Source organism: Phalangium opilio, unplaced genomic scaffold (assembly GCF_054372755.1).
Source record: "Phalangium opilio isolate 3A_F unplaced genomic scaffold, DU_Popi_V2 ptg000077l_1, whole genome shotgun sequence".
NCBI lineage: Eukaryota > Metazoa > Arthropoda > Arachnida > Opiliones > Phalangiidae > Phalangium > Phalangium opilio.
The window spans coordinates 5,863,979-5,888,959 of record NW_028324185.1 but is presented as its reverse complement, the minus strand read 5'-3'; the positions used below and the strand labels follow the sequence as shown (position 1 = coordinate 5,888,959).

Genomic DNA, 24,981 nt, shown 5'->3' with positions numbered 1-24,981 from the left:
TCATTTACCCATGCCAATATTTATATTTAAGTTGGGTATTTTCAATTTAGTTTAGCTTTACTACATTTATATATAATCTAAATGCAGATCTCTGCAAATCTAGATACGAAGCAAAGTAATTCTACATTTTGCTTTAATTCCTTCGATGTCTTATCGGTTCTGGATGGACCGAAAGGTTAAGACACTCAAGGCTCGAGTCAAAAGGAATATGGTAAAAGTGACCGCTGATACCAAAGAACTTGGAACATATAGCCCCCTAGAATTACACATCCACGCTCGAATTTTTCACTTTCCAAGCCCAGTTTTTTTTAAACGATAACTTTATCATTCGTTGGTAACGCCATCTATAGTGCTTGAGACGAAATAATTATCAGTCGTCTGCTTTGCTGAAGCTGAACTTTTCTCTTTTGTTTATGAATTTGCGCGCATAGACGAGGTAATGAAAATGTTTTTAAATATCACGTTTCTAAATAATATTTATTGTGCAAACTGTAATATGTTTTTGGTAATATGTAATTGTTGGCCTATACATTGCTGTTGTTATTATTGTCCTTGAAATACGATCAATTTGGTAAGCTTCTTTCTTACAGCTTCCCTTTTCATTTTTTCATTAAAATTTTTCGAAATTTTTCTCATTCTTATGTCCATATAAATGCGGGTAACTTTGGAAACCAGAAAGTTCAGGTGATGGTTCCATCCAATTTCTTGATCAAACATATGCTCGTTCAAGTCGGGGAAAATGTTTTCGAGTATCAGGCACCTTTTTACGAGGGATTCAATTTTGAGGGCAATGGTTTTAGAAGCAGTGCCATGATGTTCTAGGTTTTGGCTTCGCAGGCATTTTTCAGTGAGATCAAGAATTTTTACTATGCTTTCCGAAGGATATATTAAACCACCATGATCTCTAAGAAGAATTAATGCTCTAGCCGTAATGCTGTAGTCATGAAAACTCCGGTTTCGATTATGAGGATGTTCTTCAAGTGCAAGTTTGCATTGATCGCATTTGAGGACTTTCCGAAGTTTCCGTACTACAAATCCACCCACATAGTGAATTATATTGTCCCTCAATAGGTTTGAGCCATCAAAATAAAAATCAAGGTCTGCTTCATCATCAACATCTGTAATGTCCTCTGTTGTATCTCTGTTAGCTTGGAGAAAATTTGTGGATATCTCGCAAAAATCTGGTAGCGCAGTATTGTCACGGGCCAAGACGTTTGCACAACCAGAAGCCTCCAGCTTTACCAGAAAGGCGTTCTTATAAGCCGCTTTAAATTGTAGAACTGTGGGGTTGTTGTTCCATCCACCTTTTTGTCTAATTACTCCAAAAAACAGCTCTAAATGGTCTTGCGACAGTTTGTACGTTGGAAGGTATCTGGTGAAAGTAAGAGTGTTTTACACTTGTAATTTTTGTTTTTATTAAAACAATATATTAATAAAAATCACTTCAGTATTCCTTCTGGTTTAACGTATGTTTCAACCAAGTGCAAAACGCTGGTAATAGCAACTGCTAATCCAAGTGGTCCGGTTTTGCGGGTGGACTCGCAAATCAAATATCCTTCATGGTCAGTTAAGTTTAACAGAAGATCCTTTGCTTTCAGTAAACTGTTACACTTAATTTCTTTGTTGTAGTTGTTGATAGGCGCCTTAAATCCTTTGGCATAGGGATTTCGAGAATTGAGGATGTCAAATGCCCTATTAGTGGAAAGGTTTTTTAATCCAACCAACTGTGGGATGTTTTTTTAAAATTTCTCATTACATATCCACGGTGTTGATGAAGTTAACCGTTCCATCACAGTTTTGGAACTCTCGAACTTTCATTTGTTTTAGTAGCTTCATTGCAGAGGCAACGGATGCGCTTAGAGTTTGCACAGCAAGCTTAACCTTCATTTTTTGCGTGTGGAATCTGATGTGGAAACGAGTTAGTTTATTTGCAAGGCTAAGTCCTTCTTCTTCTTGTACTAGCTCAAGTAACACCACCAATGACCAGAAAATATCCTAAAATATTAACATTCACCCATTTATCGGTTTATTAATTTCCGTCCCATTAAAACATTGCATACTTCTTTTGTTTTCCCATTAATAAGGACATTAAAATGCTCCCACAGGTTTCGGGTAAGTTTAACCATGTGGCAGACATCGAGAATAAATGCCACAGATTCTTTAGAATTAGCTGTGTTTTAAAAGAATACCATTTAATGTCACAAATGACTTTAATCACCTTTTGTAAGTTACCAGGGTTTGGGAAAACAGCCTTTATTTCTTTGGCATTCATAATAACCCCTAGCCTCTGAGCCATAGAAATATTGGACGAAAGACCGTCACAAACAAGCGCTACACACTTGACACCGGTGGTATTCAAATTGTGGAATGCCTCCCTAACAAGGTTGTCCAGAAGCCAGGAAGGTGTTCCGTGTACAAAAAAATACCCTATAGGTACTTTCCAATTGCCATTAATTGCAACAACCATGAAGACTAAAGCGGAGGTTGCAATTTCACTGTTGTCGTCTTTAGCCTCCATGCCATAATCAACATATCCGTCGAAACATTTTCCATTCCACCTTATCTCCTTGCGAATGGACATTTCATCAATCATTAATGAACAAAGGATTGGGTATTGCGACTTTTGCACTTTATTTTTTATGAATTCAAAGCTTTGTGCAGTGAAACCAGGTGCTCCATCAATTTTTGCAGACCACTTTCTTATGGTGTTTGGATGTGGTAAACAAAAAAATCGACGAAGATACCTATAGGCTTTAGGACTGTAAAAATGCAATGTTACAGCAAATTCTCGAAGTGTGCTGCCGTAGGATTTATTCGCCATGTTTCTAGGCCCACTATCTTTTAGTTGTTGAAAGAGCTCTTTTGCTGTTGGTGAAAATGATGCGTCTAACTTGACAAGGTTGTCCTCTATCATAACTTTCTCTTTACGTAAGGTTGAAATTATTCCTTTGAAGCTCATTAATTTTTGATCACGCCTAATAATCTTCCCTTTTGTAAGTTTCAGTCTTTTCTGGATGCCTTTCCTTCTTGCCAATTGAGTTTGAAGATTTCTTTTAAGTCGCAAAATTTCTCGGTCCTAAACATAATATTAGTTTGCCTCTACAAGGTAAGCAATATTAATTTCAAATTAACCTTTTTCAGTGATGCAGCCTCTAATTGTTTTACACGGTTTTCATAGGACAAGTAATACGCCTGCAAAAAGGTATAATGAAGCAAGGTCATAGCGTAGAATTGGGGCGTTTAAAATTACATGATCCAATTCTACAGGTGGAATATCTTGTTGCTCGCTATAACTGAATGAGGGACCTGCATTAGGTTGAGTGTCAGTGTCAAGTTCCATTGTCTCAGATTTGTTGCATTGTTGATATGATTCCTAAGTTTTTAAAATATTAATGCTCCGATATTTCTTTCTTGTCTACCATCGTGTTCAATACATTTTCACTGTGAGACTCATTTTGAACTTCAATGCTAAGACCAATGTCTTCCACTTGCAAAACGTCATCCATGGTCATTTCATCATGATCACCCCATGGTGTACTTACTTCAGTTTGAGACGAATTATCAACAGATGTGGATGAACCTAAGTTATTGCTATTTATGCTAGCCCGACTGTATGTTTACTGTAATTATTGATCAAAAATTTGAAAACACCATTGGAGTTGCTGAAAAATTTCTTTAATTAAATACAATTCCATCGCTTAGTTGTGGGTTTGGAGGTGTGGGCAAAAGTAATGTAGGAACCGCAGTTTGCACAAAAGTCTTATTTTGGTATCTTTCCGATAGTCCTATATTTGAAAATGATCGCTACAAAGCGCGTCATTTTTCCCTGAAGCCCAATTTAATTTTCCAATGGCTTTGAGCCATTTTACTAATGAATTGGGCTGATCAACCGCAAATCTTTATTTGAAGTAACAGTTAGAAAAATAATATAAAACTTCAGAACAATATTCGCGCTTTGCTTACTTATGCCATGAAACATTTTTATTTCTCCCTGTATTTTTACATTCCTCAAAGTAATATTTTCTGCCCATTATTTACTTATTTTTCACTTTCGTTCTTTGAAATCAGCACAAGAAAGTGTTATTTTCAATAATAAATAGTTTTTATTATGTTTATAAACTACATTTAAACACGAAGTGTGTGAAACCAAAAACTAGTTTAAAATTGCGCTATTTCGCGCAAAAATAAAATTTTTAATTTTCGCGCCAAAAGTAAAATATTGAAAATTCTAGTTATGCGCCACAAACATAGATGGCGCCGCCGACGAATGATAAAGTATACTTGTTGAAAAAGCAGGGCGCGCGAAGGGTAGATTTGGTGTGTAATTCTTGAGGGCTCATATGTTCCAAGTTCTTTGCAGTGATAACATCACTCTCAATACACAATATCCACTCCCTGTAAATTTCACGGCCCCTCGAGGCTTCAAGCATCATTATGACTACTGCCAGGAGACCTGTACGGGCCGAGTTTTTCAGGCCCGACCCAAGCCCGGCCCGGTTTTAGCATTTTGAATAAGCCCGAAACCCGGCCCGAGTCCGAGTACATAGTTGGTTTTTCGGCCCGGTCCGGCCCGGCCCGTTACGTGCATTAACCAAGCCCGGCCCGGTCCGGCCCGACACGATGCATGAATTGAACAGGTCCGGCCCGGCCCGGCCCGGCCCGTTACACGTAGTTCAGTTGCAATTTTTACATTTTTTTTACATAAAATCAATGATATGAATTCATATTTGCTTCAGCATCGTCTATTTTTCATTTCTTTTGATAATTGTTCGATACATTTGTCCTTAGAAGCTTATACTCATTTAAATTATCTTTCATTTGAACTTTGGATTAAATGATAATCAACAAAAGCCCGGCCCGGCCCGACCCGTTAATTTCCAAAATTTCAAAAGCCCGACCCGGCCCGGCCCGTTAATTTCCAAAATTTTAAAAGCCCGACCCGGCCCGGCCCGATACAATTTTCAAAAGTGGAAAGCCCGGCTCGGCCCGACCCGATCGGGCCGGGCCTCGGGCCGGACCAGGCTTGAGCCCGGCCCGTGCAGGACTCTGCTACTGCCAGGGTGACTACGTTCTGCTAAACACCCTTCTTTCCAACATTGAAAATTAAGCCAGATTACCGACGATTGGTAATTAACCTAGATCACCGACAACTGGAAATTAAGCTAGATTTCCGACGACTGCTAATGTACCTGGGTTACCGACGGTTGGTAATTAAGCCGGATTACCGACGGAATCGCAACGCCTTAAGACCTTTTCTATCCTATGGTTTCTAAACAATTTTATTTAATATGAAGACTAAAGTCGCAGATATGGTAGGATTGCACTTTACGTGACCCACCCAACTAACACTGGTTTCTAATTAATTGGACCCTGAAGAGTCCGAAAAAAATAGTTAAAAATTATTTGACCGCCGCAAGTTGGTGAAAAAAATTTTGAAAATTTTAAAATCCATGCACTTACCGCCATTACGAACGCTATCCGCTCAACGCATTCTGCACTCAATCTCGCTAAATAAGCCGGGAGCGACTGTGAAATATTGACGTACTCGCGCCGGAGTTATAGCTATGGAATTTTTTAAGCTTACGGAAACCGTTCATTTCTGATAAAAGGACGGAATTATAATGCGAGAAAAACTGAAATGTTTTGGGGAAATCTTTGAAATTTTGGGAAATTCCGTCAGATTTTCTGGGAATTAGATAGATGTGAAGGACGATATTTTGGAAAAGGTGTAAATTATTCCTGAATTTGATAAATGTGAAGGACGATATTTTGGAAAAGGTGTAAATTATTCCTGAATTTGATAAATGTGAAGGACGATATTTTGGAAAAGGTGTAAATTATTCCTGAATTTGATAAATGTGAAACGACGTGTGGCCACCTCCAAGTGGTGTTTCTCGGGTAACGCTAAGTGCCACAAATTACTGCATACCATTGAGTTCCTCCCTAGTACTCTATTTACATTTCGTTACATCCCGGAATAATGTGACACATGCTCCAAAATATTCCCCTTCACATTTCGAATTGGCCAAGGGTTTGAAACCTCTCTCAAAATATGGTTGATTACAATAGTAAAATTACCGAATACTTCGATACATTTTTGCGAAATATTGCCATTCACATTTAGCAAATTGCTGAATACTTAAACACCCTTCGAAAATTTTCCGCTCAAACTTAACAAATTCACAAATAATTTAACGCCTTTCTAGAATATTGCTGTTTACATTTATCAAATTGCCGAAAAATAGGCACCTAATAAATATAGTTGCAATAACTTCACGCGTTTTCCAAAATATTGATGTTGACGTTTGCTAATTACCCATTAATTTGCCGCCTTTTCCAAAATATGGCTGAAATAACTAGACGCCTTTTCTAAAATGTTGATGTTGACATTTGCTAATTACCCAATAATTTGCCGCCTTTCCCAAAATATGGCTGAAATAACTAGACAGCTTTTCTATAATATTGATGTTGACATTTGCTAATTGCCCAAAATTTGTGTCGCCTTTTTCAAAATATTGCTGAAATAACTAGACGCCTTTTCTAAAATATGGTTGCAACAGCTAGAATCCTTTTTTAAAATGTTAATGTTGACGTTTGGTACCTTCCCAATAATTTGTCGCTTTTCCCAAAATATAATTGCAAAAACTAGATTCCTTTTCTGAAATATTGATGTTGAACATTTGCTCATTTCCCAATAATTCCTATTCCAAAACATAGTCGCAATAAATTGACGCCTTTAATTTAAAAATTTTGTTCCAAAAAATCTAATTCCCCAAGGATTTGACACATTTTCCAAAATAAATTCAAAAATAATTTGACGGCATTTACCAAAATTTACCATTATCAATTATCGAATTCCCAAAAAATTCAACGATTTTCCCAAAACATAGCAGTTTTTCTCGCATTATATTTCCGTTCTTTTATCAGAAATGAAGGGTTTCCGTAAGCTTAAAAAATTCCATAGCTATAACTCCGGCGCGAGTACGTCAATTTTTCACAGTCCCCCCGGCTTATTTTGCGAGATTGAGTGCAGAATGCTTCAAGCGGATAGCGACTTCAACGGTGGTAAGTGCGTGGATTTTAAAATTTTCAAAATAGTTTTTCACCAACTTGCGGCGGTCAAATAATTTAACTATTTTTTTCTTTCTCCTCAGGGTCCAATTAATTAGAAACCATTGTTAGTTGGGTGGGTCACGTAAAGTGCAATCCTACCACAGAGATTAATCAAAACTGTCATTTTAGACAAAGACCGGAAAGTTTAAAAGATAAATGTAGAAAATTAACTGCCTGAAGTAACTGATATTAAAATTTTACTTTTGAAGACATGATTATAAAACATCAATTAATTTAAAAAATTCTTATCTTACTTTTTCACCAAAATATCATTTTACCAAAATAATTTTCAACAAGTATTTTGTTCTTAATAGTAGTTCAAGGAAAAATGTTATCTGGAAAAATTTACAGGATACTAGCTTGATACTAGGTTATACTTTCGACTAACATTCGGTATTTGGATTTACAAATAATTGGATATCTGAAAAGATTTCTCTTGAAGAGTTTATATTTTTATATTTGAAAATGGGAAATATTGCGAAGCGGAAAAAACATAGGCCTTTTCATTGTGATTTAGTTATTAGTGTCGAAAAGATCTGTAGATAGATCGTTATCTTTAAGAGCTATGCAACACGTTAATATTTAATACTTCGAAATTTTTACAATTGAATAATACGTTTGTTAAGTTTTCATGCGGTTTTATTTATAAGCTCTCAACGATTTTCTGTCCATTTTATTCTCTTTAAAGGGCCAAATTCTCTACCTTATTGTAAGTTTTTGATAGAAAAGGAAATGTAATCGCGTACTATTTTTAAAATGATGTGCATGTTCCTTTTTAAAATATTATACTGAAGTAATTTTGGTGAGAAAAAGTAAGATAAGAAGTTTTAAAAAATATTTATGTTAGAGAATAGCCAGTGTGACATGTGTTTAGAACTTAAGACCGTATTTCACAACCATGATCTAATTCTCCAGTGTTAAGTTTGATAAACTGTTTGAATCGAGGTAGTTTGAGATACCCTAGTCAATACCTCGTTAACATTTTAAGCATCATAAATGATTTTGTAAATGAAGCAATGCTCTACATAAACAGTAATGGAACTTTACGAATATTCCTTCATATTATTCAGCCTTATTTCACCAAAGCTTTTAAATGCGATTGTATATTTCGCTAACTGAAGTCCTATTACCTAAATTAGCCATGTGCGTAAAAGTCAACTTTGATATGCTGCGAAAAACGGCGAGAAAGTTGAAGTCATTCCTTGTCAGGATAGACTCGCTGACTATGGCAGAAAACTGAATAAAAACATTCTCAGGAGACTGCAAGGGCTAGAAAACGAACCGTCCAAAACAGGCGGTTTGGAGAGCGAGTCAGTTCTATGCGTTGGCTGCCAAATAATGGTCAGGAATATCAGTTTTGAAAAAGGCGTTGTAAATGGTACGATGGGTTTCGTAACTGGGTTCAAGAAGGACGAACATGGAAACGTTACTGGTATTTTTCTCAGAGTAGATCGCGAACCGAATAACGACGACGCTAACACTGACTTTTTAGTTGAGAAAATTTGCCTCAAATTTTTGCTCATGGCAAAAATTTACTATAAGCGCTCCAAGTTTCCCGTCATCCTGGCGTACGCAATTACGATACAAAAAGCCAAGGCATGATTTAAAATGCACCATTATTGATTTGGGTCCGAATTTATTCGGAACGGGCATGGCGTATGTGGCTTTATCGAGAGTGACGTCCTTGGCCGGACTCCATCTATTACAGTTCGATCCAACTAAAATTATGGCGGATGGACGAGCCATTATGGAGTATAACAGGTTTCGAAAAATTTTGGTGAGATCTGCCTCTTTTGGAAATAACGGAGTCGAAAGAAAGTCGAGGTGGCAAAAGAAGTGCGCCTTCACTATCTAAAAGCCTTTTAGAAGGCGAGGAAGAGAGATGTGAAGAAACACCGAAGAAGAAAAGGAAAGCTCAACAGAGTTTGGATAGTTTGCCCTTGAAGGGTTTAGCTAACGATGACCAAGTAACATCATGAGTTAATAATATGTTAGCTCCCTATAAGCTACTCAGGCTCCATAGGCGTAAATGTATCCAGCGATTTCTTCTCATTTCGCCCGCGCGGAAAAAAAATCCGAATGTTGCGCTCTCTCTTGTCGAAAAAAAATCCCGCTCGTACGGCTTCTCGACCTCGAGTCGTCGGCTGCTTTTTCACCAAGGGAGTGTTGTAGTCGTGAATGTTTATGTTTTAACAATTTAACACTAAATCATGAAGTTTGTGTCAGTACTGAGACAAAAAAAATGCAGGAACTCAATGCAATTTGCCGATATAGATAAAGAATGCTAAAGATAAGAATTGTTATTGTGACTTGAAACCAGAAAATTATACAACTGAGCTAAATCCAATCTACTGATCTCTTAACTGTTTTCTTAACCGAGGCTACTGAGCGAAATGTTCGGCTGCTTAAATAGCTCCGATATCATTGGCTAGCTTCCACTACACGCGCTTCCGGGGAAAAACCGGAAAGTAGAGTAAATAAGATTTTCGTTCACGTGGCGGCCGCAGTGCGTCACAAATAATTGGGAAGCCAGCGGTGCGGGAGAAAACTCTGGAGTATAAAAATGAATTGCCTGAGTAACTAATAGGGTGCTAACATATTATTAACTCATGGTAACATGCTATTCAAATAGCGTTTTGCAACTACTCTTATTGGTGCCGGAATTAAGAGAATTGGATATATCTTACAATGGATCATTCGTTGAAAAACCAGTTTTACGTTGCCTCCATAACACGATAAACGACATCGAGAGTTCTCAAGGAAGTTTCAGTCGTCCGGGTTGGAACTTAGAATGGCTGTCGGAAATCATTTTACGCAAAACGATCAACAAGACGCCAGTGAATTTTTGATGGTAGTCTTGACGACACTAAGCCAAGAAATGGAAGGCGATTACTCTTTTTCGGTCAAAGTCGCGAAACGTTACCAAATGCCCTAAATGTCAAGTTAAACAAAACTCGGAAAATATTGTTGAAAGCAAAATTTTCAATCTTCCACTAGAAAACCGAGATAAAATTGATTGGAAATCTCTAGAAAAAAGGATGAGATTAACAGAGGTGCCATGCGTATTTCGTAACAACCCAAAAATACAAGAGCGTGATGTATTGATATCCAGCGGGAAGTACGTATTTTACAATTAATATTTCGACCAAAATATCAAGTTTTGAAAATCAAAATGTCACTATGAGTAAGATTTAAAAAGGTTACACATAGTTATTGTTGTCACGGTCTTTAAGACATAAAAGAATTAAAAACTTTTGTTTACGGAGATATCCAACGTGATTTTATTAAAACATTAAAATTTTCTTTGAGACGTTTCGGGCCGCGGCTCGTCATTCAGTCTGTTGAACTCAAGTGGGTTCATGTTTATATACTACTCTACTCTAGGTTATTTTTTAGAAATTTTGGGGAAGTATAAGATTTGGTCGCTAGAGGGAATACCATAAGGGTGCCGCGTGCTTTTTTTGTTATTAATTATTTATAATTATTTTATTTATCTATTATTTTTTATAAGTTTGTTGACATTCCAATTATTTTTAAGTACGTAGCCTGCCTCTAAGTTAAAATATTTTTAAATTTTTTAATGTAGATACTTTCGGTAATCTTACGTAAAATTTCCTAAGATCTGGTGGCGCTACGTAGATGACATTTTTTCCAAATGGATAGGCAATATATCGGAATTAACTGATTTCCTTGACCGTATTAATTCTAAACATCAAAAAATTAAATTCACACTAGAAATAGAAAAAGAAAATAAACTTCCTTTTCTAGATATCCTAATCGATAGATCAAAAAATCCCAAAAAACCAAATCATTTCTTATATCAAAAACCAACGCATTCTAAAAAGTTTCTTAATTACAATTCGTATCATGCATACCATATTAAAAATGGATTACCTAAAAGCCTCAACTATAGGATCAATAAAATCTCAAATCAACCTTCTGTTGATCTGGAAAAAATTAGACGACAACTAAAAGATAGTGAATACCCCGATAAAGTTAATAACAAATTTCTAAAAGTCAGTGATCCTGATAATTTTAAAACAATAAAGGAATATAACCTTGAACTAGAAAAATGGTTTTTTCTACCTTACTATAGATGTTTTAACGAAACATTACAAAGGAAACTTAGACCTTTTAATATTAGAATAATTAATAAAAAAGCTAAGGATTTAAAAAGTAACTTAGTCAAATGGGAAGATAATAATAAAGATAATAAAAAACAGAACCCCTAAATACATCTGGTGTGATATATAAAATCCCATGTGAAACATGAGGAAAAATGTATATTGGTGAAACAGAACGTAAACTAATAGATAGAATTAAAGAACACAAAAGAGATGTTAAAAATAAAAAAGAAACTAACGCCGTGTACATGCACTTAAAATTTAATGTAATACACCAAATTAATTGGGATAATACAACAATCTTAGCGAAAGAAAAAGACTACTATAAACGTAAGATTACCGAAAGTATCTACATTAAAAAATATTTTAACTTAGAGGCAGGCTACGTACTTAAAAATAATTGGAATGTCAACAAACTTATAAAAAAAATAGATAAATAATATAATTATACATAATTAATAACAAAAAAACACGCGGCACCCTTATGGTATTCCCTCTAGCGACCAAATGTTATAATTCCCCAAAATTTCTAAAAAAAATAACCTAGAGTAGAGTAGTATTGCGTTGATGGCTACCATGCAAGCATCTCAACAGGCTCATAGGCACATCCCCACGCCACCTTTTATTTTTTCGGGGTCTAGGGATGACAACCCCAAGGTATTTCTGAAATCTCTTGAGCGTTTCCGGGCATCTGAACAGTTGATGCCTGATGATTTACTGCGTGTGTTGCCATTGATTCTTAAGGATCATGCTAAGGTTTGGTGGGATTCATTAGCCATGAAGTTTGAAAGTTATCCCGAATTTCGCCAGGCATTTTTGAGTAAATTTTTTACTACGGATTTTGAAAGAGGGCTAATTAGGCAATTACGTTCGAGGGCTCAAAAACCAGGGGATGATCCAGATGATTTTACCTTAGCCTTTAACCAATTGAATGCCCAGTTAACATCACCATTGCCCGATAAGGAAATTATGGAATTAGTATTTGAAGGGTTACCCCTTGACTGGGCGGCGCAAATAAGTTTTCGTTCATGTCGAACCTTGGATGATCTAAGGGATGAGTTATCTTGTGCTCATAAGATTTTCGACAGGCGCTCGCAACAACAACCTTCAGCACCAGAGACTTCTGGTACTTCAGGCCCTTTACTCAAGTCACCTTGTAGGTCTACTTCCACCTCTCATTCTTCAAAGTCGGTTACTTGGAGAGACCCGTCTGCGTCACCCAACTCTAGTCGTGGTTGGCGGTCTTTTAGGGCCAACCAAACTCGTTACAATCGTCCTATCACTTGTTATGAATGTGAAGAAGATGGCCAGCCCGACGTTTTCCTAATAGACGTCTTCGATCTAGCCAGACCTCAAAAAAATAATTTATGGGTCCAGGCGTTTTCGACCTGGTCCCAACGTTTCACACCATTCCCGTTTGCCTGTCTTAACTCTTAATTTGTTGCACGCCTTACCCCGTAGGGAGGCTAGTATTACTATAACTTTACCCAATAATATGCATGTTCAATGTTTAGTTGATTCGGGGTCAGATTTATCATATTTGCCCGAACGATTTTGGTCCCTTTTATTTCCGGATTGGTCTCCATGTGATACACCGTCCTCTGTTCAGCTGGCGGATGGTTCTTCCGTCTCAATTATAGATGCAAGACGCATAATAATTAGGATTAAAGGGAAAATGTTTTCTAATGTGTTTCATCTTATTTTAGAATTGGCTGATCACGCTATATTAGGTCGTGATTTTTTAGTCACTCATAAAGCTCACTTAGATTTCGGTAAAGGTTCTATCATCCTTGGTACCCGGCCTCCTCTGGAGATTTTCTGGTTAAACCCCGTTATGGATCCTGAAGCACAACTGCCCAATGATGTGGCTGAAATGATTGACGCTGCTGTACACCGAGTTAATCTCCCTGATGACAAGAAGGCAGATCTTCGTAAGTTGCTATTCAAGTACCCAAGTGTTTTTGAGAAGCGTATTGGGTTAACCGATCGTGATTTTCATACAATTAATACCGGAACTCAGTGCCCCATAGCTTGTAAGCCTTATCGTGTCTCTCCCCTTAAGCAACGGCTGATTGAGCGCCACGTGGACGACATGCTTAATATGGGTATCATACGTCGATCTCAGAGCCCTTGGGCTTCCCCCGTTGTCGTTATTCCCTAAAAGGTCTCACTTCATGGTGTTGACGAGTCTGAACCCGTCACTTCCATTAGTCGTTTTTGTATAGATTTACGTCGTCTTAATGCGATTACCATTAGGGATCCTTTCCCGATCCCACGGATCGACGATTTGTTAGATGTCTTGGGCCAACCCCATTATATAACTACCTTGGATTTACGATCCGGGTTTTGGCAAGTACCGATGGAAGCTAGTTCAATTCCCAAAACATGTTTTACTAAACATTATGGAAATTATGAGTTTTTGCGTATGCCTTTTGGACATGTGAATAGTCCGGCCACTTTTCAACGTATGATGCAAGAGGTTTTAAGAGACCGACGTCTTTATGGCACTGTTGTATATTTTGACGATATTGTCGCTGGCCATGAGCACTGGCTTGACCATCTCCGCGCTCTGAACTATATTTTCCAATGTTTAGCCGACGCGGGTCTGACACTTCGTTTGGACAAATGCGCATTTGCTATGCCTGAGGCCAAGGTTTTGGGACATATTCTTGGGCCCTATGGGGTTAAGGTTGACCCTTCCAAACTGTCCGCGGTTGAGCACTACCCTAGGCCCACAAATCTTAAACAATTAGAGCGTTTTCTCGGGTTTATTGGTTGGCATCAGCGGTTTATCCCTAATTTCGCTACCTTAGCCTATCCCCTTTATCAGCTCAAACGCAAGCATGTTCGATGGCAATGGTCGTCTGTTCATCAAGCTGCTTTTGACTCTTTGAAGAGTGCTCTTTTCAACTCTCTTCCATTGGCCACGTCAAGAGAGGATTTGCCGTATACGCTTACGACTGATGCGTCTGACACTGGTATTGGTGCTATGTTGGCCCAAGTTGTTGGCGGTGCTGAGGTTCCGGTTGCTTATTTTAGTCGTTCTCTCAAACCAGCTCAGCGGAATTATACCGCCAGTGAAAGGGAATGTTTGGCAATTGTAGAGGCTGTGAAACATTTCCGTCATCTTCTAGAGGGGCGTCGTTTTACGGTTTTTACTGACCATAATGCCTTGCAGTATTTACAACGCATAAAAAATCCTCAGGGTCGTCTTGCTCGATGGGCCTTGATTCTGCAAGAGTTTGATATGGACAGTCAATATAAGAAAGGGACCACCAATGTCGTTGCTGATGCCTTATCACGGTTTCCTGTTGACCCTCTTTACGTGACCTCTGAGCCTGTGGTACCATCTCACTCTCCTGTTTTACCTGACGTCCTCTCTGCCTCCGAATCTCCGGCGGCCGATCACCGTTTATGTGTTGTAGGTCCACGAATACCTCTGGGGGTGGGAGATGGCGTTTTCGACACCTTGTCCACACAGGAAATTATCGATGCTCAAACCCTTGATGATACCTATGGTCCTATTGTCACTCAGTTGCGTGACCCTCTGGCTGTTTTGGATTGTGAGTTACGCCATTTTGTGTTGTATCAGAACGTTTTTTTTCGCAAAGCTGGGGGTGCGCACAAGTTGATCGTCGTTCCTGAGACTTTGATTAATAAAGTTCTGGGTCTAGGCCATGACTGCCCTTTGTCCGGCCATTTGGGTGCTAAAAAACTTATGACCGCCTTGCTCGGTCTTTTTGGTGGCTGCACATGCTGGCACATGTCAAGGCTTATATTAAGGGATGCTTGGTCTGTCAGCAGCGTAAAGCTCGTAATGTCAGGGTCCCGGGTCTCATGCAGTCAACCGTCGTTAATGGTCCTTGGGTTATGGTGGGCGTTGACCTCATGAGCCCCATGATTGTAAGTATTAATCGCAAAAATTATTTACCTGTGTTTACCGATTACTTTACCAAATGGATCGACGTTATGCCATTGCGCGAGTCCACTGCGGTGACAGTGTCTCGGTGTTTACGTGAACGTGTTATCCGTCAATGGGGTGCCCATGTCTGCCTTTTAAGCGATAACGGTCCTCAATTTGTTTCTGCAGTTTGGAAGGAAACCTGCTCCTCCTTATGTCTTCGTTGCACTTACACACCCCCTTATCACCCTCAGACAAATCAAACTGAACGTGTTAACCGGGTTCTTGGGGACATGATGAGTTCGTATGTCGGTAATCGCCACCGGCTATGGGATGTCCATTTGGACTTGTTTCAGCTTGCCTTTAATAGTGCTGTGCATGCGACTACGGGAGTATCTCCGTATTTCCTTAACCATGGTCGCGAACCAAGTTTGCCCTGGCTTGAGCCCATTTTCGATCCAACGGGCGTTGCTGCTGACCCTGACACACAGCGTCAGCATATAGCTGACCAATCATATTTTAGTTGGTGAGAGGGACATATTATCCAATGTATATACCTCTCTTCCTCTGAGAAGGGGTTCCTAAATTTTTTCTCAAATGAAAAATTGTAACTGCCCAGCTTGTTAATTGTGTCCCCAAATGCTCCATTGACGCCCATAGTTACTTTTAACAGTGACAAATTTTCACTTGCCCCATCACACACCAGCCCTAAGGTTTGGAAACCATAGGTTTAGAAGGCTTCGATTGCTTGATACAGACAAGCTACTAGTAATTTCTGTTGGAAGGGGAATGGCGACGAGAAATATGGGCCAACAATATCAAACACCGATGTCATATAACTCCAAAGAAATTGTAGAACATACTATGCTGGTGCAGGTGTCCACCTACTTGTTTTAAATATATCGGTTAGTACTGGATAATCTTCTTCATCCACTGCGTAACCAACAAATTCGTGGGTTATAGAATTCCACAAGGCTTTATCGATGACTTTTACTTCATCCAACACCAAAATTCCATCCCCTTTTGGGACTTCTAGTCCTAATCGTACTCTTTCTCCCTTCTTATTGAAGTATTTACTTTGTTGTTCAGCCAGGTACTCTTCAACTACACCAGGCGGATGGTAAAATTTCTTACTTTTCTCCCTAAGAGTCGATATACTAGGGAGGTTTAGAATTTTAAACCCCCTCAAAGCTTTATACGCACCTTTGCTTCGACTTGCAACTGCTACAGCAATTCTCAGCGTGATGGAAGTCCATTGCCCCTTTTTTACCGCTTAATGATTGTGATTGATCAGAAATAAATTACATTTGATCTTTCATGTGCTTTATTTTAGAATCTCGCTCCCATGATGTTTTGAGTAAACTTTTAGTGAAATTATCAGTGGTATTTAAAGTCGCTTCAAGTGCTTCGCTGTAGTTCTCATTTATCTCTTTTTCTAGTTTTGCAATTTTGCGCCTTAATATATATCGTGCTTTTACAAATCTAGATGAACGATTCTTTTTACTGTTGGGCGTTACGAACTTCAAGGGAAAATTACTATCAACACGTTGTCGCTTAATTTTTCTGGTTGGAGTTTCACAGGCTTTTGTCTTCTTCGCTCTTGAGATTTCGTTCGTTAAAACTGCGCAAAATTTACACTGTTTGGCTTTATTTTTGGGTGTCATCTCATCTTCTTGTTCGCTATTTTGACTGCAATAAACATCGCATCGTATTGATTGTAACGAATAAACGGGTAGTTATAGGTTTGTAAACTTTTAGGCATAGTACAATTTGCATTTTCAACTTTGGTTTCATTAACTCCCTGACACAAATCATGACCTAAATATCCAACAATTAAAAGTAAAGTATTTCGTATATTTTTTGTTCAACTATTTTGTCTTCATTTTTGAGTTGAATTGTTTTCACTGGCTTGAAAACAACGTACAAATGAGATACACCATCTTCACTTACAATTAGCTCAACTGGATCTTGATCATAGTTTAAACCAAGAACGGATTCAGGATACCATAAGAACGTGGGATGGTAACATTATCCACTGGTACCGTGAAGTCATACTTCTTTCGAAAACCTTTCTCGCCTTCCTTCTGGGCAACGCCTTAAAATCCGTATTTTAGCGCCATCGGTGGGTTATAAGGTCAAAGACTGACCTTTTTCTAATTTTAATCCGTATTTTAGCGCCATCGGTGGGTTATAAGGTCAAAGACTGACCTTTTTCTAATTTTTCAAAATGGAGGTGCCCGTGGATTGCTTTCCATCTCAAAATCCTAACGATGGTGTTAAACGAACTCCTAAATTAGCAGAATTAATTATAAAACCCACAATTGTGACCTCTGAACTAACGGACTTAAATACTAGCTTGAGTTATAATGTCAAAGAAGGTAGTTTTGCGGTTGTCATTACTAGAAATGACCACGTATTTTTCCCCCAAATTGCAAGGCTTTGCACTGATATACAAGGTAAAATAAATTTTGACATTTTTGCAAATATTTTAACAATTTTGTAATGGGTTAATGATTTACCGAATAATGCATTTGACAAAGACCACAGTTACGCAGCTATATCACATCCGTCTTTTCTTGAAATGAGTGAGCAAAACGTTGTTCTAAACCCATTTAGAATTACTATCAGCGGTTCATCATTGCGGCACAGTTTTCAAGTACTCAGCATAGAAAAATATTTTGTACCTGAAGTTATCAAATGGACACAGGAAGGATTGCTTGTGTCGGAAAAATTACTTTTACTACTGAATAAGGTATCAGCAAAAGGAAATTGCCGTGTGTGTGAAGGTCTATCACCTGAGGAAGCATTTATAAATGATGACATCAGGGTTAATAGTTTCACTTTGGTCAAAAGAACATCACCATCTCTGAGATATGAGTCCCCAAATTGTTCATTCATTAAGCCTAACCAAAACAAAAGCAGTACAAAGTGCCAAGAATGCCAAAAATATGTAGCAATTTAAACGGATATGTCAAACAAAAAAGGTACTATTGACATCGAAAGTAATAATTTGAAAAGGCCAAAATATGATGTGTCTTCGAGAGCTAAAATATCAACCCTGACGCCTCGTACTCGTAAGAAGAGATTTCAGGATTGAAGAAGAGAAAAGAAATGGCTTTTGAAAAGGAATAAACAGCTTCAACAGAAATTAGAATAACAGAAAGTACCTTTAAATGAAAACCAAAGCAAACAACTTTCAAAAACTTATACACTAAAGGGGAAAACATTTTTGGGGGTAAGAATTTATTTTATAAGCTTCGGCGTTTGTAGTACGTGTTAACCTGTGCAAAGAAGATGCACGCGTATATTTTCTTTGACCTGTGGCCACCAATCCCGCCATTTCCTACTTGTAGTACGCGTGCTTTAGGTATTACAGCGCCATTTTCTTACAGAAGTAAAAATTTGCTTGGTCGTCCGATTTTAAGGATCAATCATCCAAGGAACTAAGGTATGTCAATTAATTTAATTATTCAATTTGTTGAGACTTAACTATGGCCCAAAACCCACACACATATATAAAACTGTATCATTCATTTGTTAGGCTTGTTTTAATTAGAACCTAGTGTGAAGGCTTACTCTACGATTTTAAGCGTCCAAGTATCTGCATTTTTTTTTTCTCTAATTAATGGCTAAAATGTAATAACTCTCTCGCGGTTTGTATATAAGCCCATTTCGGCTTGGGGAACTTTTCCCCAAGTCTTCATAATAATAATAATAATTAACAGCGCAAGTGATTGAGTTTGCAATTTTACTGTAGGGGAAATTTTGAGTAGAATTTATTATTGTATTTTTAGTAGTATCTAATCTTGGAAAGGGTAAAATTGCTCATATTTCACATGTTAATTTTAACCCTTCCCAATGTTGCATACTACTATAGTGAGGGTCCTCCATTGGGGGGGGGCTGGAACACAATCATGACCAGTTTTTCCTCCCTCTGTACGAGGGCGAGGCTTTAGGCACACAATAAGCGCCATTCTCTTGAGGAAAGTTTAGGATGATTTGGAATTTTCAGCCCCCCACCTGAAATATTTTTCTTTTTACTATGTGTTCGTGGGGGCTTTGAACCCTGAACACCTGTGCTGAAGAAATTGGCAAGCCATAGGTTCAGTTACTGGCCACATGCACTGCCTTTTCGGCTATATATAACAATGCAGAGTTTTCGCTAAAGGGGGTACAGTTCATTCCCCCCTCAATTCATCCCCCCAACTCTCCGTTTGACCATTCCATGCCTCTCTTAAAACATTTTTAACGCTTTACAGGTTGAAATAATCCTAAACCATCAACAAAACGTGGAAAGGGAAAGAGCGGAACAAGGCAAATAAGTGTGCTGTTAAAAAAGGAAATGGTAATGTCTATAATCAATGATTTCATATGACATCTCAATGCTGAGATTTCATTTGTGTTGTGTTTTCTTAATTACCATGACAATTAAAGTTATAAGATTGAAGAGAGATATTCATAAGGGTAGTTAAATTTAAAGGGTTAGTGTCACCAAAAATCAAAAATTTTAAAATTAAACCATTGTAACAAAGAATATACAGTAAATAATTCCAGTCTGATTTTCTAAGTCTTCTTCAAAACCCCGTTTTCAAAGCCTACTTTCTGAATTTTTTCCAACTATTTTATCAGTTTAAGATTACGGTACCCCTGGTGATAGAGAGCGCGCTTAGTTTATCAGCGGCTTTAGCGCTAAACCAATAATTAGGCTTAGCATTTGCAAGGATAAATGACCAAAATACTTCACTCGCTTTTCTAACAAACGGTACCCTTCGTGACGTCACCAGGGGTACAAATACATTTCTTTGTTTTCAAGTATGTTCAAAGGTGCGTTTTCTTTTTCATTTTACCAGGAAGGGACTTCCTGTTATTACAAAAAGAATAAATTAATTTGAATAGTTTCACTTGGGATATAAGCTTATTATAACCCAATAGGGTGTTTCCGCGAGAGTAAAAAGGGGGCGAAAACCGGTTTTCAGGGGATGTCAACATGGCGTCCTAACGTGGCCAGAGCGGGTAGCCGGCAAGGGGAGAGGAAAGGGGGATGGTAACTTGAAGTCACGCGCAAAGACCCTATATATGTTTAGAAACCAAAACTAGCCATTTTTCTAAAAAGGTGTCACTAACCCTTTAATATCTGTCTCGTTAATCTTAATACATAAATTTTGTTGGTATTTTCCAATAAATATTTCGACTTTGGTTGTCCAGATACGAAAATGTATCGTTGCTCAATATGCGATACCAAAAGAACATCTTTGAACAAGCTTCTGGCTCATTATCGGAACTTGCACATGCACGATTCTAATTTTAAAATACGATGCAATTTGGGAAACTGTGTTTTATCTTACACAAATTATAATTCATATAAAAGTCACGTTCAGCGAAAGCACCAAAATGATATAAGGGAAAAATTTCTAGTTATTGATGCGAATAGTGGAGTTAATTTAGATAATAGTTTAGTTAATGACAATGATGGTGAAATGCAAACAGAGGGTGATTTAGATAATCAAAATGAAACACAAAATTCGGAAAATGACTTAATTAATTTTAGGAAAAATTTGGCTCTGACAATTTTAAAAATTAGGGAAAAACATTTACTGCCACGATCAGTAGCGAATAGTATAGCAAATGATATTGGTATAATCGTGGAAAATGTTAAAGATATGTGCAGCAATTATGAAGCTAATGAAATTCCGGACCCAGAAACTTTAACCGATATAATACGAAGTGATTATAAATTAAATGCCTTTTGCAAGCAAGAACTAGACTTACTTGCCCCCACGGAATATATTTTGGGAGAACACGAAAGAAATGGAAAAACTTTCAAAGATACATTTCAATATGTAAATATTTTAGATTTACTAAAGCGACTTCTCTCTTTCGACGATATATGGGACGAGATTCAAAGGTACAATGAAACTGGTAATGAGGGTGCAGGTGACAAGCTAACTGATATCAAGGATGGAGAATTTATTTTAAATCATCATTTGTTTAAAAACGATAGTTCAGCGGTTCGATTGCACGCCTATAGTGATGAATTGGAGGTGTCTAACCCACTGGGTGCTAAGCGGGGCAAACATAAAATAAGCGTATTTTATTTCTTCATTGGAAACCTCCCACCGAGATTTAGAAGCAAACTGAAAAATATTTATGTAACCATTATTGTCCGAGATAAATTGGTCCGTCAGTATGGATATGCGCCCATTCTTGATCCCTTCATTCAGGATTTAATTACTCTTCAGACCAAGGGTATATATATCAAGGAAAAAAATACTGTAGTTAAGGGTGCTTTAGCCACAATATCTGGGGACAATCTGTCATCCCACCTCTTAGCTGGGTTCAATAAAGGTTTTTCTGGTTTACGAATATTCCGCCAGTGCCTGGCAACTAAAAAAACTGCGTCTGAGCAGTTTTTGGAGAGTGGCCATACTTTACGGACTGAAACAGGGCACTTATATCATCTTGCAGCTATCGCGGAAAACCCTGACAACTGTAAAATCTATGGTGTGCAAGAGAGATCACCTTTCCTTGACATTCCTGAATTTAAAGTAACTGAAATGTTTCCCCCAGATATAATGCACGACCTATACGAAAGCGTGATACCTCTGGTTTTAAAAGTTGTTTTCGCTGGGCTGATTGGCGAGGATGTATTTGCTCTAGATGACATAAATAATATTTTAAAAAACTTCCGTTATGGCTGCCAAGATACTCGCAATAAACCTGGTACCTTCACACAGGGCATGATTTTAAATGATGCAAATTTAATTGGGTCCGCTTCTCAGAAAGCTTGTTTATTTTATCTTTTTCCATTTCTGTTTGGGGAACATGTTCCCGAACAGAATGCCTATTGGAAATTTTACCTAAATCTAAGGCAAATAGTTGACATTCTAGTGGCCCCAGTGATTGAGAGATATTGGCTGCCTATGGCCCGTGACTTAATTGAGCAGTTTTACCAAAAATTAAACGAACTTGCCCCAACAAAGTTTACCCCCAAAGTCCACTATTTAGTTCACTATCCTCGGTTAACCTTAAAGTATGGCCCATTAAGAAGACTATCCTGCATTAGGTTTGAAGCAAAGCACCAAAACCTCAAGATAATGGCAAGTAGAGGGAAAAATTTTACAAATATCGCGAAAACTTTAGCGGTACGTCATCAGTATGCCCAATGTTACGATTTACGTGGGAAAAATGGAATTGAAAATGAATATCTTGAAAAATGTGTAAAACCAGTGTTGTTTTCAACTTAAAGGGTGAAATTAGAAAATGCTCTTATTTAAATGTCGAAAGAGAGAAAATTATCGTCTTTAAAGCTAATGAAATTAAGATAAAATCAGTGGCATATAAAATGAAAACATTTTTGACAACTGCCTTAGTACATGGCGAAAATATACCAGTTTTTATGAAAATTGCACGTATTTTCAAAATAAATGATGTGTGGGTAATATGTGGGAAAATCTTCACTGCCATTTCATATTCAAGACATTTCAATGCTTATGAAGTGCAAGATTCAAAGCTCTGGAAAGTCATTAAACCTGGAGACGAAATTGACTTCACCTTGTTAATTCCAAACTGTTTATCAGCTTGAAATACAGTATTTGTCAGTAATACTCGTACCAATGTTATAAACGTAAATAATTAGCAGCAAGCATTATTATATAGTCCTTGTTTTAATGCATTTTTATTTGGTTATAAGGCTACTCGCAGTTATTGCGTAACATACGATGACCGTACGAAAGAAGTAACCATTGACGAACCATTCACCATCGATAATCTATCGACTAAGATTAAAAAATCCTTTAAAATTATGGATTTCAAAGGAATCCAAGTACTTTCGACAAAATGGAAGAAGTTTATTGACATCGAGAGTGATGATGAAGATAGTCCACCGGACGGCTCCGAGCTCAATATTCTTGGCGAGAAGAAAGAAGCTAAAACCAACCCCAATGCAGCTCCATTAGCAGTGCCTTCAACATCAACGTGAGCAACCAATCAAAAATTAAATTTGCATCATTGGAATATAATTCAAATATCCAAATAATTTACAGAGCAAATTTATCAGCGCCAATAATATTTGAAGAAGATGAAACTGTGTGTGAGAGCGAAAAAAGAATTCCTCTTGGATACAAAGTTCCCGCTTTACCCCATAACATAATGGAACTAATCAAAGAAAAAAACAGCCTTGTGTTTCACACAAGTAATTCATCAACAATTGTCAGACTTCTCTTTGAGGATATGACAAGATACACAATGTAGGTGCAAATCAAAGGAGAAATGAAATGAATATGAAATAGTCCAAAAAACGTTTTGCTGAGTTAAAATTGAATATTTTATTATAGGTATCCAACTCACGATGAGTATGTGAGAGTGTGCACTAGAGGTGAGTGGGCATGCCAGATATAGCGGGCTCAAGCGACCGCGGGCAGTGTCCCTAAGGGCTACGACCGTTATTCCGAGGGCTGAATTTAAGTTTCACGAGGTTTGTTGGTTACCGATGTGTGCCCGCTGTTGCAGGCGGGCATTGTCCCGTAACTACATGATATACAATGTACAGTTCCACAATGGCGCCTGAAGATTACATTGAACAGGCTTGATGACGTTTTAGTTGTTAATCTCTAGATTTTTGACTTTGCAGGCCTCTCATTGAACAAAAACTTATGCGCAGGCCTATCGTCGAACATAAACTTATATACAGGCGTTCGTTAGACTTTGCGTGTATTGTTACACTACGTGAAAGAGACAACTAAAATCGCCAGGCTTCCGCCCACGATAAAAGGACACTATTTTTTGAAACAATACCGTGATGCGTAAGCATCTGTGCAAGGATATTGGCTTTGTCGTGATGGTTTAAGACTAGTAATGCATGAAATAAGCTCCGTTTTATAATTATTTCCAAAGAAATTTTATAGAGATTATAGATTTTTATTTACAAATATTAACTAGGTCTACTGAATGTAGGACATAATCCCCCGGACATGATCCCCCCATTTGAGAAGAAAAGGACATAATCCCCTCAGGTAGGAGACAAAATCCCCCGGACAATTTCCCCCGAATGGATGCCAAAGACAAAAAACCCCCAGCCCCAGGACAAATTCCCCACAAACTGTGTTTACGACAAAATACCCTAGAGAACGATTTCAATTTATATGAAGATTTTTAAGGAAAAAAACTTCAATTCATGCGTTTAATAATTATATTCTTTAATATTGAAAGTAGATTTTCTTAATTCCAAGCCAAAATATTTCCGATACAGTTCAAGAACTGTTCAATGTCAACCCAACCCAACCCAACCAAACGCAACCTAACCTAACCAAACGCAACCTAACCTAACCAAACCAAACCAAACCTAACCAAACCAAACCTAACCTAACCAAACGCAACCTAACCTAACCAAACGCAACCTAACCTAACCTAACCAAACCTAACCTAACCTAACCAAACCTAACTTAACCTAACCTAACCTAACCTAACCAAACGCAACCAAACCTAACCTAACTTAACCTAACATAACATAACATAACCAGGGATTATGACCGGGGAATTTTGTCTAGAGCGTAGGGGGATTTTGACTAGAAAGTAGGGGGATTTTGTCTACAGAGTAGGGGGATTTTGTCTACAGAGTGGGGGGATTTTGTCTTGATAGTGGGGGGATTTTGTACTCTTAACTTGGATGGGGGGAAAATGACCGGGGGATTTTGTCTTGAGAGAGGGGGGATTTTGTACGTTTTTAAAAATGGGGGGATTATGACCGGGGGTCTTTTGACATGGGGGTATTTAGTCTGTATACCAGGTCGAATGGTATACGCAGATAGTAGATGATTTAAAAGTAGAATATAGCAAGATTGGATC

General features: G+C 37.9%; 1 protein-coding gene and 3 long non-coding RNA genes across 12 annotated transcripts; all 4 read left to right on the top strand.

Moving 5' to 3' along the window:
• Positions 1 to 343: 343 nt before the first annotated feature.
• Positions 344 to 1,542, top strand: LOC149657096 (uncharacterized). 3 transcript variants are annotated; one of them, XR_016370050.1, is made up of 5 exons: positions 344 to 436; positions 680 to 847; positions 927 to 1,071; positions 1,149 to 1,381; positions 1,449 to 1,542. It is a non-coding gene; the product is annotated as an uncharacterized LOC149657096 (long non-coding RNA). The 3 variants fall into 3 exon arrangements; XR_016370051.1 differs by having other exon boundaries at positions 353 to 436; positions 685 to 847; XR_016370049.1 differs by having other exon boundaries at positions 435 to 571; positions 676 to 847.
• A 92-nt stretch (positions 1,543 to 1,634) lies between these two features.
• On the top strand, positions 1,635 to 3,303 carry LOC149657095 (uncharacterized). 7 transcript variants are annotated; one of them, XR_016370047.1, is made up of 5 exons: positions 1,635 to 1,918; positions 2,106 to 2,433; positions 2,512 to 2,611; positions 2,692 to 3,106; positions 3,179 to 3,303. It is a non-coding gene; the product is annotated as an uncharacterized LOC149657095 (long non-coding RNA). The 7 variants fall into 7 exon arrangements; XR_016370048.1 differs by having other exon boundaries at positions 1,635 to 2,223; positions 2,285 to 2,433; XR_016370044.1 differs by having other exon boundaries at positions 1,635 to 2,433; positions 2,692 to 2,928; positions 3,005 to 3,106.
• Positions 3,304 to 18,552: 15,249 nt separating this feature from the next.
• On the top strand, positions 18,553 to 21,012 carry LOC149657094 (uncharacterized). The gene is made up of 3 exons (XR_016370041.1): positions 18,553 to 18,586; positions 19,398 to 19,483; positions 20,344 to 21,012. It is a non-coding gene; the product is annotated as an uncharacterized LOC149657094 (long non-coding RNA).
• Positions 21,013 to 22,721: 1,709 nt separating this feature from the next.
• Positions 22,722 to 23,704, top strand: LOC149657093 (uncharacterized). The gene is made up of 5 exons (XM_089844502.1): positions 22,722 to 22,762; positions 22,829 to 23,112; positions 23,181 to 23,384; positions 23,472 to 23,512; positions 23,559 to 23,704. The coding sequence occupies exons 2-5, from the start codon at positions 22,940 to 22,942 to the stop codon at positions 23,702 to 23,704; spliced, it is 564 nt and encodes a 187-aa protein (XP_089700628.1). The 5' UTR covers positions 22,722 to 22,762; positions 22,829 to 22,939.
• Positions 23,705 to 24,981: the final 1,277 nt, after the last annotated feature.

What these genes read in the sequence shown, in the direction of transcription:
- LOC149657093 (XM_089844502.1), top strand. Translation starts at nt 22,940, where the DNA reads ATGGATTTCAAAGGAATCCAAGTACTTTCGACAAAATGGAAGAAGTTT. An exon ending in GCAGTGCCTTCAACATCAAC is followed by an intron (nt 23,113 to 23,180) that starts GTGAGCAACCAA and finishes AATAATTTACAG; the next exon opens with AGCAAATTTATCAGCGCCAA. An exon ending in GATATGACAAGATACACAAT is followed by an intron (nt 23,385 to 23,471) that starts GTAGGTGCAAAT and finishes ATTTTATTATAG; the next exon opens with GTATCCAACTCACGATGAGT.